The sequence below is a fragment of the Brachycentrus maculatus genome, unplaced genomic scaffold (genome assembly GCF_059751285.1).
Source record: "Brachycentrus maculatus isolate JH-2025_06_01 unplaced genomic scaffold, ASM5975128v1 h1tg000119l, whole genome shotgun sequence".
NCBI classification, from domain to species: domain Eukaryota; kingdom Metazoa; phylum Arthropoda; class Insecta; order Trichoptera; family Brachycentridae; genus Brachycentrus; species Brachycentrus maculatus.
This window is the reverse complement of record NW_028280872.1, coordinates 724,201-738,879: the sequence shown is the minus strand read 5'-3', so window position 1 is coordinate 738,879 and position 14,679 is coordinate 724,201. Positions and strand designations below refer to the sequence as shown.

At 27.3% G+C, this 14,679-nt stretch overlaps 1 protein-coding gene across 6 annotated transcripts in view; it reads right to left on the bottom strand.

Moving 5' to 3' along the window:
- Positions 1-14,679, bottom strand: part of LOC148309616 (alpha-galactosidase MYORG) — a 64,577-nt gene that overhangs the window by 39,243 nt on the left and 10,655 nt on the right. For 3 of the 6 annotated variants that reach the window (XM_088259758.1, XM_088259757.1, XM_088259756.1), the window contains exon 2: positions 2,016-2,560. In XM_088259758.1, coding sequence (XP_088115884.1) covers positions 2,016-2,393 — 378 coding nt within the window. In that variant the 5' untranslated portion in view covers positions 2,394-2,560. Of the gene's footprint in view, positions 1-2,015; positions 2,561-6,588; positions 6,729-14,679 lie in introns of those variants that run through there. The other 3 variants (XM_088259760.1, XM_088259759.1, XM_088259761.1) reach the window with 2 other exon arrangements.

The following is a 14,679-nucleotide window of genomic DNA, read 5'->3' as shown; positions in this document are numbered from 1 at the left end:
GTATTAGCTGGTATATAATATATTCAATCTTTTTTGCAGGAAACGAAAAACTTTATTGAAAAATAAATGATTATTTATATTGAACTCTTTTTATCGTATGAAATAACAAACCGCCATCTTTATAGATTTTCTTACTCAAGGTATGGCATATATGAGTCGTTGGTGTTTTAATATTCTATCATTAGATGCAGTTCACCAAGAAACGTCAGTAAAAAATCTCTATCTTAAACTTTGCATGTAAATTAATAATTTTATATTTATTTATTTTAATTTATCACGTTTTATTTTCTAAATCGTAAGAAAATATTACAGCTTTATAAATGCAACTATTAGTAAAATAAGTCACAGCGCCATCTTTTGAGTAATGTTAGCAACTTTTCAGAAAGAAATAAGGTTTCTCATAAGAGAAATGAATTTAATACATTTTCCTTAAGAAAATTTGGAAATCACAAAGAAAATTTAAATAAAGGTTTATTTGGTAACGTTAATATTTTATATTTTAAAAAACATTATCTTGTGAAGGAAATAATAAAAGTAAATAATTAAAAATAAAAAGTGAAATTGAAACGGAATTGATTTTTCAGTGTCCTAAGAAACTAATTTAAAATATTGTACATTTTAACTTGAGGTAAAGTACGAACTAAATATTTTATACATTTAAGCATATTGATTAGTATTTGACATATCGCTCACTCCTTTCAAGAACGTCATAAATCAAAAAACTTGATTTTTCAGGAGAACGTTTTTTAAGTTAAAAAATATAATACAATGTATTAAAAATAAATACCAAGCCACTTTTTGAACTTTTTACTGTGCAACAGATCTTTTTAGGTAAAACCTGAATGTTTTTTCTTCATTTGAAAAATATTTAGTATATTTCAAAAAATAATTAAACAATACCTTTTCTTCAAAATGCAAAAACAACACTTTCTGCCCTGTATTGGGTAAATATTAAGTTAAAAATATGCCGCTTTTGCTGGAATAAAGAACATTTTATGGGCATTCCGAAAACATGTACAACTGGAAATTGACGATTTTTGATTTATGACGTTCTTGAAAGGAGTGAGCGATATGTATAAATGCAAATATCGTTATGTTTTGTTGAAGTTGGCAAAAGAAGTATGAAAGTAGACTGAATGCTATCAAAATGCAATATAGCAGACGAATGTGCGGCAAAACAATGTTAGGTAGATGTTCGAATGGTGATATAAGGTAAGAATGTAAGGCTGAGATAAACATTATCGATAAATTTAAGAAAGGTGTGTTAAGATGGTTTGGAATTAAGGAATATGAATCAAATGAGTAAAGATAGAATACCATAACAAATTTATGAGGTGAATGTAGTTAGTAACAGAAGCAGAGGAAGACCTAGGAAAACTGGCATGATCAAGCATTTCAAATACAATTATTCCGACTCCTGACCTAACCATTTTCAAGTATTTGAAATACTTAAACATGCCATGTTTTCGTCGGCCTTTCTCTGCTTCTATAAGTAACTGCATTCGCTTCATATATTTGTTTTATTATTCTTTCTTTACTAATCATTCTATTCACATGCCCAAACCATTTCTACACATCTTTCTTACTCAAACAAAATTGTGCATAATATTAATCTAATCACATTGTTTCTGAATTAATAGAGATGTAACTATTAGACGACCGTCGAATTTAGTTTTAATTCTAAGGATACTCATATATATATATATATATATATATATATATATATATATATATATATATATATATATATATATATATATATATATATATATATATATATATATATATATATATATATATATATATATATATATATATATATATATATATATATATATATATATATATATATATATATATATATATATATATCAATATACCAGAACATTAAGTTTTGCTCTGTAGTAATTAGGAATGGAACAATAAACATTTATGAAAATGTTACTTCAGACCCCGATCTCCTACTTTCAAAAGTAAGGTTACAAAATAAAATTAAGAACTGTAATAGTACTTACGTTAGCTGGATGGTCCACATGCTGCTGTCTCAAATGTTCAATATCCAAGGTATTCAAACCAGCTGGCAGAGATATCGAATTCCTCCTGAGTCCTCCCTTCTTCCCTTCACTCTCTTGAGCGGGATGTATATTGGCATCTAATTCCTCTTCTCCTAGAAGGCCATCTCCACCACCAGCGAAATGGATTCCTCCATTCACAACAGGACAAGGATCAATGATAATATTGACATCGTCCTCAATATCTGCATCAAAGTACGGGAGATGATTTGAAGATGGAGATTGCACAATGATATGCGGAGTGGATATTGGTCCAGGCTTGTTCCTTTCTTCAGCTGTTGGTATTTTTATATGTAAATCTGATTTCTTTCTCCTGATCATTTTGAACTATTCAATTAAAGATTATAATGGCATTAATTGCTCTAGTTCACATGTTGTGTTTTTGTCCACACTGGCTTTATTATCCCCGATTAAAATTACACTGCAGAGAATTGTTATCACGTTACTTTAATAATAAAGAGATAAGTGTTTCACTCGGCTCAAGTTATCTAGAAAATACATTGATTTTACAACTGGCTATTATAGATACCTACTTGCGTTAATTTTTAGATGTGAGACAGGGTTGTCACAAATTATGCAAACACGACTGTAATTCTATGGCCATAAGAGACTGTAATTCTATGGCCGTTGTTGAGCGATGATACTCAAAATATATATTCTACATTACAAAGTTCAATTAAGGCTTCAATTATGTTTATCAAGTTAATAAACAGTGTACCTTCTTACATAGTTTTAAGATTAACAATTTTCCTTAAAATAAACTTTAATCGTTAATCTATGGATATTTAGTTCCATTGACAAATAAGTTTACGAACCACATTCATAGTTTATACTCATATAAACGTTTTCTACTTTCCCAAACTAAATTCATTCAACATTTTGAATTCTTAACATAGATGAAGAAGAATATAGAAGTCTGGATGTTTACAGGACAAATGACCTGTCATAGTCTGGTTAAGTGATAACTTTATACACGTGTGAAATTCACCATTCTACCGATGATTGACAAATACACTACTCCTCCTCTTAGAACTCCAACAAATATCATTGATTTCATGACATTGAACATGTGAGTTAACAAGAGCCATCTATGTTGGATTGAGAAAGTTTTTATTTAGCAGAGACCCTCAAATGCAGATGTATGCAAGATCCTAACCGAATTGTTTTACATACTGGAAGATGCCTAGAAACACATATGTATATGTTCACAAATATGGGTTTTTCTATTTTACACTAGTTTGCCTAATGTAGGTACATTGTGTACTCTAAACATTGTATTCTAAATGAGCGATATAATGCCAAAAAAAGGTCCAGTCTGGGAAGGCTAACTAATATTCTCTACATAAAAGTAGTTGTCTCTTTCGTATGGAGACATATTTTCGGGATGTAAATGAAAAGCAAAATCGAACATAAGAAGTCGCACTGTTAAAGTCAATAAAAAAAAATTAATGGATTCATTTTATTTTTTACACAATACACTGAAAATTCGCAATGTAATATAATCTATTATTTTTTGCCATGAATAATTTTAATTTATTTATTACGAGACTCAATAATACTGAACTTCCTTGTTGAACTGGAATATATTTACATTTACATTTTGCAGATATCTAAAAATGTCAAATGCGTAAGTCGAATTTTATTTAATAAATAGAAAAATGCCTTTAATAAGTTTTCAGTCAAGTTTAGCAAATGAAAAATTTTTTTTGAATTTATTTGAATTCTTATCCTACAGATAAAACGAGAATTTGTAATAATATTGTTATCTCCTAAATCTAAAGATTACGAATATTGTGTTATCATTTTTTTATTACTTATTTGTCTTCACGCACGATTTAAATCTATTACTCAAATATTATTTAATGTATGTTTGTTATTTCTTGGCTTGAAGCAATGCCACAATCTAAATTCAGAAACTGTTGTTCCGTTATTTTTAAAATGCTCGTAAGTCATAGCAGCGCGTCGTCAGATAAAAACGCACTAGGATTTTATATAAAGTACTTCGTAATATTGTATCGAAAACGCCAGTAAGTTTGATCAATCTTATTTCAAAATAAATGTGTGTAAGGTCCCTAAAAAAGTACACATGGAGCGATTTAAGAATCGTTTCAATGCGAATGCTTCTCTAAAATAAATCGTTTATTCGGTTTTTGGAATCGATCATTTAAAACTAATAATTTTATTAATTGTTATTATTCAGACCTGAATGATGGAAGTTTAGCTTCTGAAACTAGTAGTCTTTAAAAAAACTCAAGTGGTATAAAAACAAGGTTTTTCTTTAATCATTGTAAAACTAATCACGCCAACTAGTTAAAAAATTGGTTGCATATCTTTGTAGTTCCTAATATATTTGACTATTTGACATGAAAAACATAAGCTGAAAAGGAATAAAAACTAAAAAAAATGTGAAGAAAACCATCCCAATTGGTAACCCAAAAAGTATCGCGTACCGATTAGTTTCATTACTACTTCTAAGTATACAGTTTTTCCGATCATGTATATTTTATTTTTGAATACATTGACTGTAACGAAACGATCTTTCTCTAACTGACGTTTACAATATTTGGTTGGGAAATGATTGAAACCAATCAGCATTTTCAAGTTTTCCTATTTTTTTTGTAAATGGTTTTTAAATAAATAAATTTAAAAAAAAAACATTTATTTTATAAAACATGGTTGAATGAATATCACTGGATTTTTGATAGATCTAGAAAACATTAGGAAAAAGAAGTGATATTATATCACACGTCCATACAGAGGTAAACTCACTTACCAAAGAGAAACATTCGATTCACATTATGTTTACTTTAAAAGTCACGGAGTTGAAGTTTTCCTTACAAGAAAAATAAACATTAGCATTTTAAAGATTGAGAATTCAGTAAATATTTATGCCTCACACGATATTTTTATCGTCAATTACTTGAAGGCGCAGCGCATCAGTCTTACTCTACAAATGTCAGTTCTAGGTAACTTTATGTTGTAAATAATGTAAGAAAAACAAAAAATAATTTTATTTTTACCTAGTCAGGTTCTGTTATCCATTACTCATTGAGTTTTTTTTAATTACTAAAAATTTAATAAAATGCATGCCTCCATTATTTAAAAATCACCTAAACCATAACATATTCAATATGTAATTCCATATATGGATATAATTTAATGTACATATATATCGTCACTTACGATGCAACAAAATTGTATTAAATATATCAAAGATTTCATAGTTATCATTTACATTGAACTACATACTCAGTTTGAATAAAATATCGTTTTAAATATGGGTCATATTGCCGCTTTACTGACGATACATTGCACATTGCACATTGTACATTTTTAATTGAAAAATGTTTTATGCCGTTTTCTTGCTCCAGAAATAATTGCTAATGATAAGGTAATGGAAAACCAATGAAAAGTTATTTAGCTTGCCACAAAATATGTCATAAATCAAATTCATGCGTAGATAACGATTTCCACTTGCCATAAAACCAATAAACTGGATAATTTAAATGCTTTCCTCACTGAAAAGCAAAACGGGTTTAAGTTACATTTAAATATGTCAAAAATACGTATAAGTAATAAACTGGTTAATATAGAAAGGCTGAAAAATTATTAAAATAAACCTTTTTAGCAATATTTCTTGAACCTACCCTATGCACCACTTAGTGTATACTCATTAGGGAGAAAGAGTGAGAGAAAAAGTTATTTGTTGAATAAAAAAAGTCGAAAATGCATGTTATAATTATGCATTTCATTAAATTTACCTTAAAAGATTTGTCTTTATTTTCAGTTCAAATAGGTCCCGGAACTTACTTCATATCAAACTCTTTACTAAAAAATATATACACATTTTCAATTATCATTTAAATATTCATTTCAATACCATGTTTTATCATGATGACGAATTATATAAAAAAAATATAAAAACGTAAGCACAAACATTGTTTAGTTTAATTGATTTTGTAAATTTAAAAAAAATTATATTCGTAAAAAAAAGGTGCGAAACGCACACAGTGTTACATGGAAAAAAAACCCTGATTATTTTAAATATGATAAAATTTAACTGTGAGAAAATAATAGTTTCCATTAACAATGATCACAACTATCGATTAAAAACAAATAAGCACTACTTAATATGAAATTAATATGAAAACAAACCGTCCCTTCTAAAAATTTTTTTAACTCAGAGATTTATAAACAGAATTTTATTTTTTTAAATTTAGGCTAAATTGTCCGAAACCAAAATATGTTTACATCTCATGTAAAAAAAAAGAATTCTAGTAAAAATCATATTGATGCATCCTTTTTAGCTATAACATTAGTTAGAACAATTGAAAAATAGTTAAATGTGTGTTCTCAACATATGATATCGCATGAACTAAATGTACAAATTTAAAATATCACCAAAATTCGAGAATAATGAGATTTTTTATCGGCAGAAATTTGGCGGAATCGTCAATCGAAAACAAATTATTTAGGTTGTTAACGCCGAGTAAATTGCACTAAAAATACACTAAACTTTTATTTGACATTTCACTCAATCTTGAATTCACATTGCGAAATCACCGCGCTATAAAGCTGTCACCGCGCGCTTTCAAACTGTTTTCAAGTTTTCCGTATTAAGCTACACTACTCTACGGAACTAAGAACTGAATGAGTGAAGAAGTCGGGAAAATCCCGCGTATATATGCGAGAAGGAGGAATATATCATTACGTATGATAGTTTCATACTGGCAGAACGTTTGAAGTGGACGCGACTTGGGAGTTAATGTACCACTGATGGCAGTGACGAAAATCGGAAAACCACCACATGTTTTTATATACTAAGTTCACTAGAAAAGGGCCTTTTTATTTTTTTACAATAAATTTAAAACTCCTACTAGATTTATATTATCAAATAATTGAAAAAAAGATATTTATTGCTTGTATTAAGACAGATGACAATGAATTTGAATATCTAAATATACAAATAAAACACTTGTATCAGACCATATTTGAATTTATTATTGTAAACACACATGTGTTTACATTGATATATTCAAAAGTGGTATATTACAAGAGTTTTATTTTTATATTAAAATCATAATGTTTTTTACACATAATTGATACCAAATCATTGAATAATATAATTTAAGTATCGACACTAAGCAGGACTTTATTTATGAGGCTCTAGATTTTTTTATTCATTTTATTCTATAAAATACATTTACAAATATATCTAAAGGCGAAACAGTGGAGATAATTTTTCATTTCAATCTGGAATCAAATATGTAATAAAAAAATATGAATATGATTTCATGATTTAAAAATTTTTCTTAAAACAAAGTCATTTATTTTTTAATTTATTATACACACACACACACATAAACACACACCCATATATATATATATATATATATATATATATATATATATATATATATATATATATATATATATAATATATATATATATATATATATATATATATATATATATATATATATATATATATATATATATATATATATATATAAATATATATATATATATATATTTATATATATATATATATATATATATATAATATATATATATATATATATATATATATATATATATATATATATATATATATATATATATATATATATATATATATATATATATATATATATATATATATATATATATATATATAAATATATATAAATATAAGAAGATTTTTGTAACCGTATATTAATGTTATAAAAATGTTATAACTCATCTAAAATCTAACCTAAGATTTTTTAGAAAAAAATTCCAAGAAAATATATAAAACACATGCGTATGATACCTTATTAATATTAATATTTTTTATATGATTAGCAGTGTCGTATTTGAGCTAAATTTTACATATTTATTCACATTCATATTAAATGTGTTATTTATAGTTTAGGTATCAATTTTAAATGTACATCCATATTGTGGATTCTATACTTCATGCATCACCCGAAAACAAACACCTAAATGTGACTTTTTTTGCTACTTGGTTCTGATTAATACGCTGTTAACGTAGATATCGTGCTTCTAAATTAACAAACCGGACTTTTTTTGGTAGACTTCCTCTTGTATATTAAGATACTACCTACATAAATGATTACTTATGTACGTATTTACTATTTAACCAGCATGGCGTGTTTACTGGAAGTATTATGATCGGTTATCAGTCGGTTTACGCAAGTAACAGGTGATTTTTGAAGCAAATTTGACGATCACGAACAGTGCCATTACGTCCCTGCATTTTTAACAAGGGCCGGCCATAGGAATATCTTAATAACATATTTAAAAATATATATTTACATTTAAACAATTGTAGTAATTTTTAAATAATTTTTAATTATTTTTTGTTGTTATAATGTAGCAACTTTTTTAAAGCTAATAAATATTTTTTAGCACGGAATGAGGCCTCAGTCATCAATTGTAATATTTTTCATTTTTGAAGTCTGTTGAAAGTCATTATAAAATTACTGTCTACTGAACTAGACAGTAGTTTGATAATGCCCTAACAAGGCGAAACAATTGTCATGACGAATTTTTATTTTTTAATTTTATGTTTTTCAAAAATATAATATGTAACTTAGTAGCCCCTTAAAATCAGTATTTGATTTTAATATTTCAAAAATAAACTGCGGCGTTCTACAAATTAAACGCCAAATCAATAAATAAAAATGCATTTAGCCTCTGCTTGTTGTAGCCCCGTACTGTTGTAATAGATAGGAAAAAAAAACTTAATAAAACTAATGATGAAAATAATGTCGAATAATATTCGACATGGAACCTACGACGAACGACAGTTTTTCTTCCTTTCTACTAGTCAAAATGGGTAGAAAGTCTACTTGACTTTCTACCCATCCCGAAAAATAGGAATGCCTTATTGAAATGTTATACTATGTTTGTATGAATACTGGTAAAAACGTCGTATAATATGGCGTAGTATTGTGCAAGTATGCACGTTGTGTCGTTATTATTTTTTATTTGGCAATGTTTTGAAAAAAATAAGTAATTTGAAATTACTTTTTTTTTAAAAACTGAATTAATCAAACATAAAAATTTCTGGGAGCGGCTCTGGATTCAGTATAAGGTTGTTTGTAGAATGACGCTCACAAGGTAAATCATTGAAAATATAATTAGTAGCATGTGATTTCAAAACCGGTTACTATCAATACAATTCTAAATAAAACTGCATATTTTAAACGACATATTACTGAGATGATTTCTTACCATGGTATAGATTTCATATTTGAGGTTTTGGTGAAAGCCCGCGAAGCGCCAAATTAATTTGGAAATAGGTTTGTTTATTTCCAATAGTTGTTTTTTTAGTAAGAACAAAAACAACGAATTTATGATTTTATTATTTGAGGAACGAAGTTATTATTTGAGGTTAAAAATTTAAAACTTCATTCTTGTTGAACAGTTTAACATTTTTGGTCGATATGCAAAAATAACTGTAATATGATACATTTCATAATGAATTGTATTTTTTTGTATAACTTTTATGGCGCGATACATAAGATACGAATCTAATGAACAAAAACTGTGTTTTTAGAAATATTGGTAATAAATTGAAATTCGTAGTTACAAAGAATTGTTTAAGAAAAAAATAATTTAATAATATTTAGTGTGAGATAAGTACTTGAAAATATGTGCACAATATGTATCGTTAGAAAGAAGTGTATCTTTAGCTGTACTATGAGAAAGCGGGGAACGGAGATTATCGAAAAATGTCACAGCATTTTCATAAAAAATATGCAAATTTTACAACATCTGCCGAACGCTATAGCAAGCGCTGTTTGAACAACATCGAACTACTTTTGGCGAATATGATTTTTTTGCCATTGGAACACACATAGGAAAAATGGTTGATATATTATTCAATAAATACTATAAAGAAGAATTAGCTATTTTATAATACATAAATTAAAATGGAGTTCTACAAATTAAACGCCAAATCAATAAATAAGAATTGGCTATGTACCTTTGGAGTCTTTCATCATCTACATTATTTCAATATCACGATAATCCGGTATGGAGGAATGTGATTATTTTGTAATTTTTTACTTTTTTTGTTGATAAATTAGTAATAAATACATGTGATGCTGTAGGGCACTTTATCACAAGATAATACATATTATTCAATATGTTTTACGACATCTCAAATACCAATTCGATAAAATGTAGCTCTCTGAGTTTAAAACGAAGAAATTAAAAACACTGAAAGAGTCTGATATCGAAGAAGTAAAATTTAATGGGAAAAATGCTATACTTTTTTCACAATATATATATATATATATATATATATATATATATATATATATATATATATATATATATATATATATATATATATAAATATATATATATATATATATATATACATATATATATAAATATATATATATATATATATATATATATATATATATATATATATATATATATATATATATATATATATATATATATATATATATATACACAAAGTTTTTCAGTAGAACTTTAAGTTTCGTTATTTTAAATGCCCCTGTAACATTAGTTTTTTTTTTCTAAACTAAAATAAACCTGCCGAGTCAAACACCTATGACAAAATACAGCCGCATTTTTGGAAGGCTGCCAATGGCCAATGCTGAATAGTCTGGTGAATTCGAATAATGAAATTAGTCAAGGAAACTTATTGAAGTTTGTTTTTGTTTATGATAATAGCATTGTATTTTGCAGCATCCATAAAGAATACAAAAATATGTTGAGAACGTTCTTTCTTTCTAAGAAATACTTCAAAATAAAGCCATAGTACTAAAGAAAAATTAATAATATAATATAGAAAAAATGCGAGAAGAACTCAATTGGATATCGATAAAAAAGACTAATAATAATAATAATAATAACAATCATAATATAATACATGTACTCGCATAATATGCTTATTTTTTACATATTTTTTTAAACAATTGAATGCTTAAATATTTTATAAATAAGCTACTTTTCAATTCAAATATTAGTATGGACTGTAAAATAAGCTAACTGAAGAAATAAAAAAATAAAAAAATTCACGTTAATAAGATTATCTGATAGAACGTAATACAATGTAATTTGTAATTTTCAATGATAATTAATAAAGGTTTTCTCATAATTTCATTTACTTATATCTTCAGCCTCTTTGTGGCACCCTACCTACCCATTTCTAATTTGGATTTACTTGTTAAATACCTTTTTTTAAAAATCTATTATGATACGTGTTTCGATGCATTCCGCATCATTTCAGAAACACCGTATGTGAAGCTAAATTCCATTTTTAGAATAACAATTAGACTTAGCTTCACATATGGTATTTAGAAATGATGCGGACTGCATCGAAACACGTGTAACAGTCGAGTTTAATAAATAGTGGTATTTACCAAGTAAATTTTGTTTGTTATTTTTTTAAATACATTTTTTTATTATTTCAGAACCAAACAGAAGTCCCCATCGTCACTTTTTTGCATTTATTATCTAACGCTAACGTAACGTATTGATTGATCGATGTATAAGAATTTTTTACTATTTACAAAAAAGATAGTTACTTTTCTCGTAATTTGTATAATACAACTACGATGTGGTATGCATGTTTATGTCCATTTTATACAAATACTTATTATCCAGTTAAATAGTTTCAAAGCTTAGTCATTAGTCTTTACTTAACGCGGTACGATTTGCATAATTATAATATGAATTGGTCTTAATATTTACTCGTTAGTATTTGACGACAAGCATTTCCTTAAATGACTAATAATTTCAGTTAATAAGTAACACGTCTCTAATCTGCATAATGTACACTAAAGGTATAAATTTACTCGCAATTTTAACAGGTAATTTGATTAACAAAAAAGATATGTTACAAAAAAATAACATTTTGTATTTTCTATATGAGTCAAAAATACTAAACTAGCTGACAATATTTAGATGACATGAAATTGATAAATGACTATTAACTCCTATTTATAAAAAAAATATTAATGTTAAGAAATGGATGGTGCATATTTTCATATTTTTTTTTACCATACGTCGTTTTTTATTTGAATTTGGACCTATGCACATGACTATACTGACTATAGCATCATGACATATCGCTCACTCCTTTCAAGAACGTCATAAATCAAAAATCGTCAATTTTCAGTTGTGCATGTTTTCGGAATGCCCAGAAAATGTACTATAACCCAGCAAAAGCGGCATATTTTAAACTTAATATTTACCCGCTACAGGGCAGAAAGTGTTGTTTTTGCATTTTGAAGAAAATATATTATTTAATTATTTTTTGAAATACACTAAATATTTTTCAAATGGAGAAAAAACCTTCATGTTTTACCTAAAAAGATTTGTTGCACAATAAAAAGTTCAATAAGTGGCTTGATATTTATTTTTAATACATTGTATTATATTATTAAACTTTAAAAACGTTCTCCTGAAAAATCAAGTTTTTTGATTTATGACGTTCTTGAAAGGAGTGAGCGATATAGGATCGAATGTAAAGCGGATACCGCAGTAACAAAAAACGCTTCAAGAGTGTCAGAAATGAAGACTCTAAGGAGCATATCTGAGAGTTTACGAGATAGAATAAGGAACACCAGGATAAGAGAAATATGCGAGATCGAAGATGTCGGTCGTTAGGTGGGGAAGGCAACTAAGAAGACAAAAGTATGCGAATGTCAGGAGAATGGAACCATCTATACTCCCATTATATATTGCACTGCACGGCCAACCACTAGTTAGACAATTCCCGGGCAGACCAATAAACAGATGGATTGACAGCTCAGAATCGACATCCATTTTCAATCCCTCTTAAAAATGGGTCATTTTAGATGAAATACAATACAATTTCCATCGTTTTATTTTTATTTTCAATATATTTTTTAGGAATATCTCGTCTAGATTGGTAACCCCACATTTGTTAAAAAACAATTATTATAATTTATTGTAAAGATAACCTACGATGCATTTAGCATCTACAATGTGTTAAATGAGTGCATTCTAACGATAAAGCATTGATATATACCACAAACGTGCATAGTTGTTTAATCATCCGTGCATTATTTATGTCATTGTTAAAACGTTATGCACTGAAGTGCAGTTTCGCATACCGAGTATATTTATATTGTTATAATTCATAATTTGCATGCAAACAATATAAACTATATAGGTTATCCCATAATCTGGATGCAGTGAACATATGAAAAGATTCTATTTTAGATAATGCTTAGATTAGAGTCATATAACGACAAATATTATTATTTTAAATAATGTTTTTACTAACACATATTCCTTTACATATTTTGAATTGAATCATCTGTTTAGTAATTTTTTAAAGCAAAATTTATGTTTTTCTTTTTTTTTTAATATAACGGAAAATAGCAAAATAAGTATCGTCTTTATGTCACGTGCCTTCGATTAATTTTTTTAGTAAAGGTTTTGTGCAGTGGTGGGATTCAGCCGGTTCGCTCCAGTTCGCTAGAACCAGAGCCTAAAATTATTAGAGTTCGCCGAACCGGTCCTTAACCCTTTGTTGTCACATAATATTCCGATTGAGATCATGTATCGGAGCACGCCCGGTTTACTTGGTCCACCGCGTTGTAAAAATATTTGAACCTCAAAAGAGAAAAATAATTGGAAAGATGAAAAAACAATAGTGGAAAAATTCAGTTAAGTTATTGCAATTAGTAAAAAAGATATCATGAAAGATATACGCTTCAAAAATTTACTAGTAAACATGTTTTCCTTTCTATAACTTGCTGGTCTCCCACAGGGCCAGAAGGAGATAGAAAAATTTAATACATAAAAAAACTATTTTTTTATAGGAGGGTGGTAGTACCTAAAGGGCGAACCGGTTCTTGAAAATTTTTTATTCTATCCCTGGTTTTGTATGTACTTTTTTGAAAAGTATAACAATATTTAACATGTACAATTCAAATTGATACAATTATTTTGCACTAATGAAAAACAAAAACAACCATCAAGGTGCAATTTGTTGAACAAACGAAAAGGTGGGAAAGCGCAGAAAATACGGATTATCTGAAAATGTATAATAACTGTCGTTTGAATTTTCATTTAACATAAATAAACAGGTTGCGGTTTTAACTACATTGAGTAAAGGGAAATTTAATTTAAAGGATAATTTACTAAAAAAATGGTGATCATATATCTCACTCCTTTTAAGAACGTCATAAATCAAAAAACCTGATTATTTAGGTTTTTAAAACAACGTTTTAAAAGTTTAAAAATATAATACAATGTATTAAAAATAAACGTCAAGCCACTTATAGAACTTTTTACTGTGCAACAGATCTTTTTAGGTTAAACCTGAAGGTTTTATCTCCGTTTGAAAAATATTTAGTGTATATAAAAAAATAATTAAACAATACATTTTCTTCCAAATGCATAAACAACACTTTCTGCCCTGTAGCGGGTAAATATTAATTTTAAAATATGCCTTTTTTGCTGGGATATAGTACATTTTCTGGGCATTCCAAAAACATGCACAGCTGAAAATTGACGATTTTTGATTTATGACGTTCTTGAAAGGAGTGAGCGATATGGTTGAGGTTGGTGGTATATATCGGAT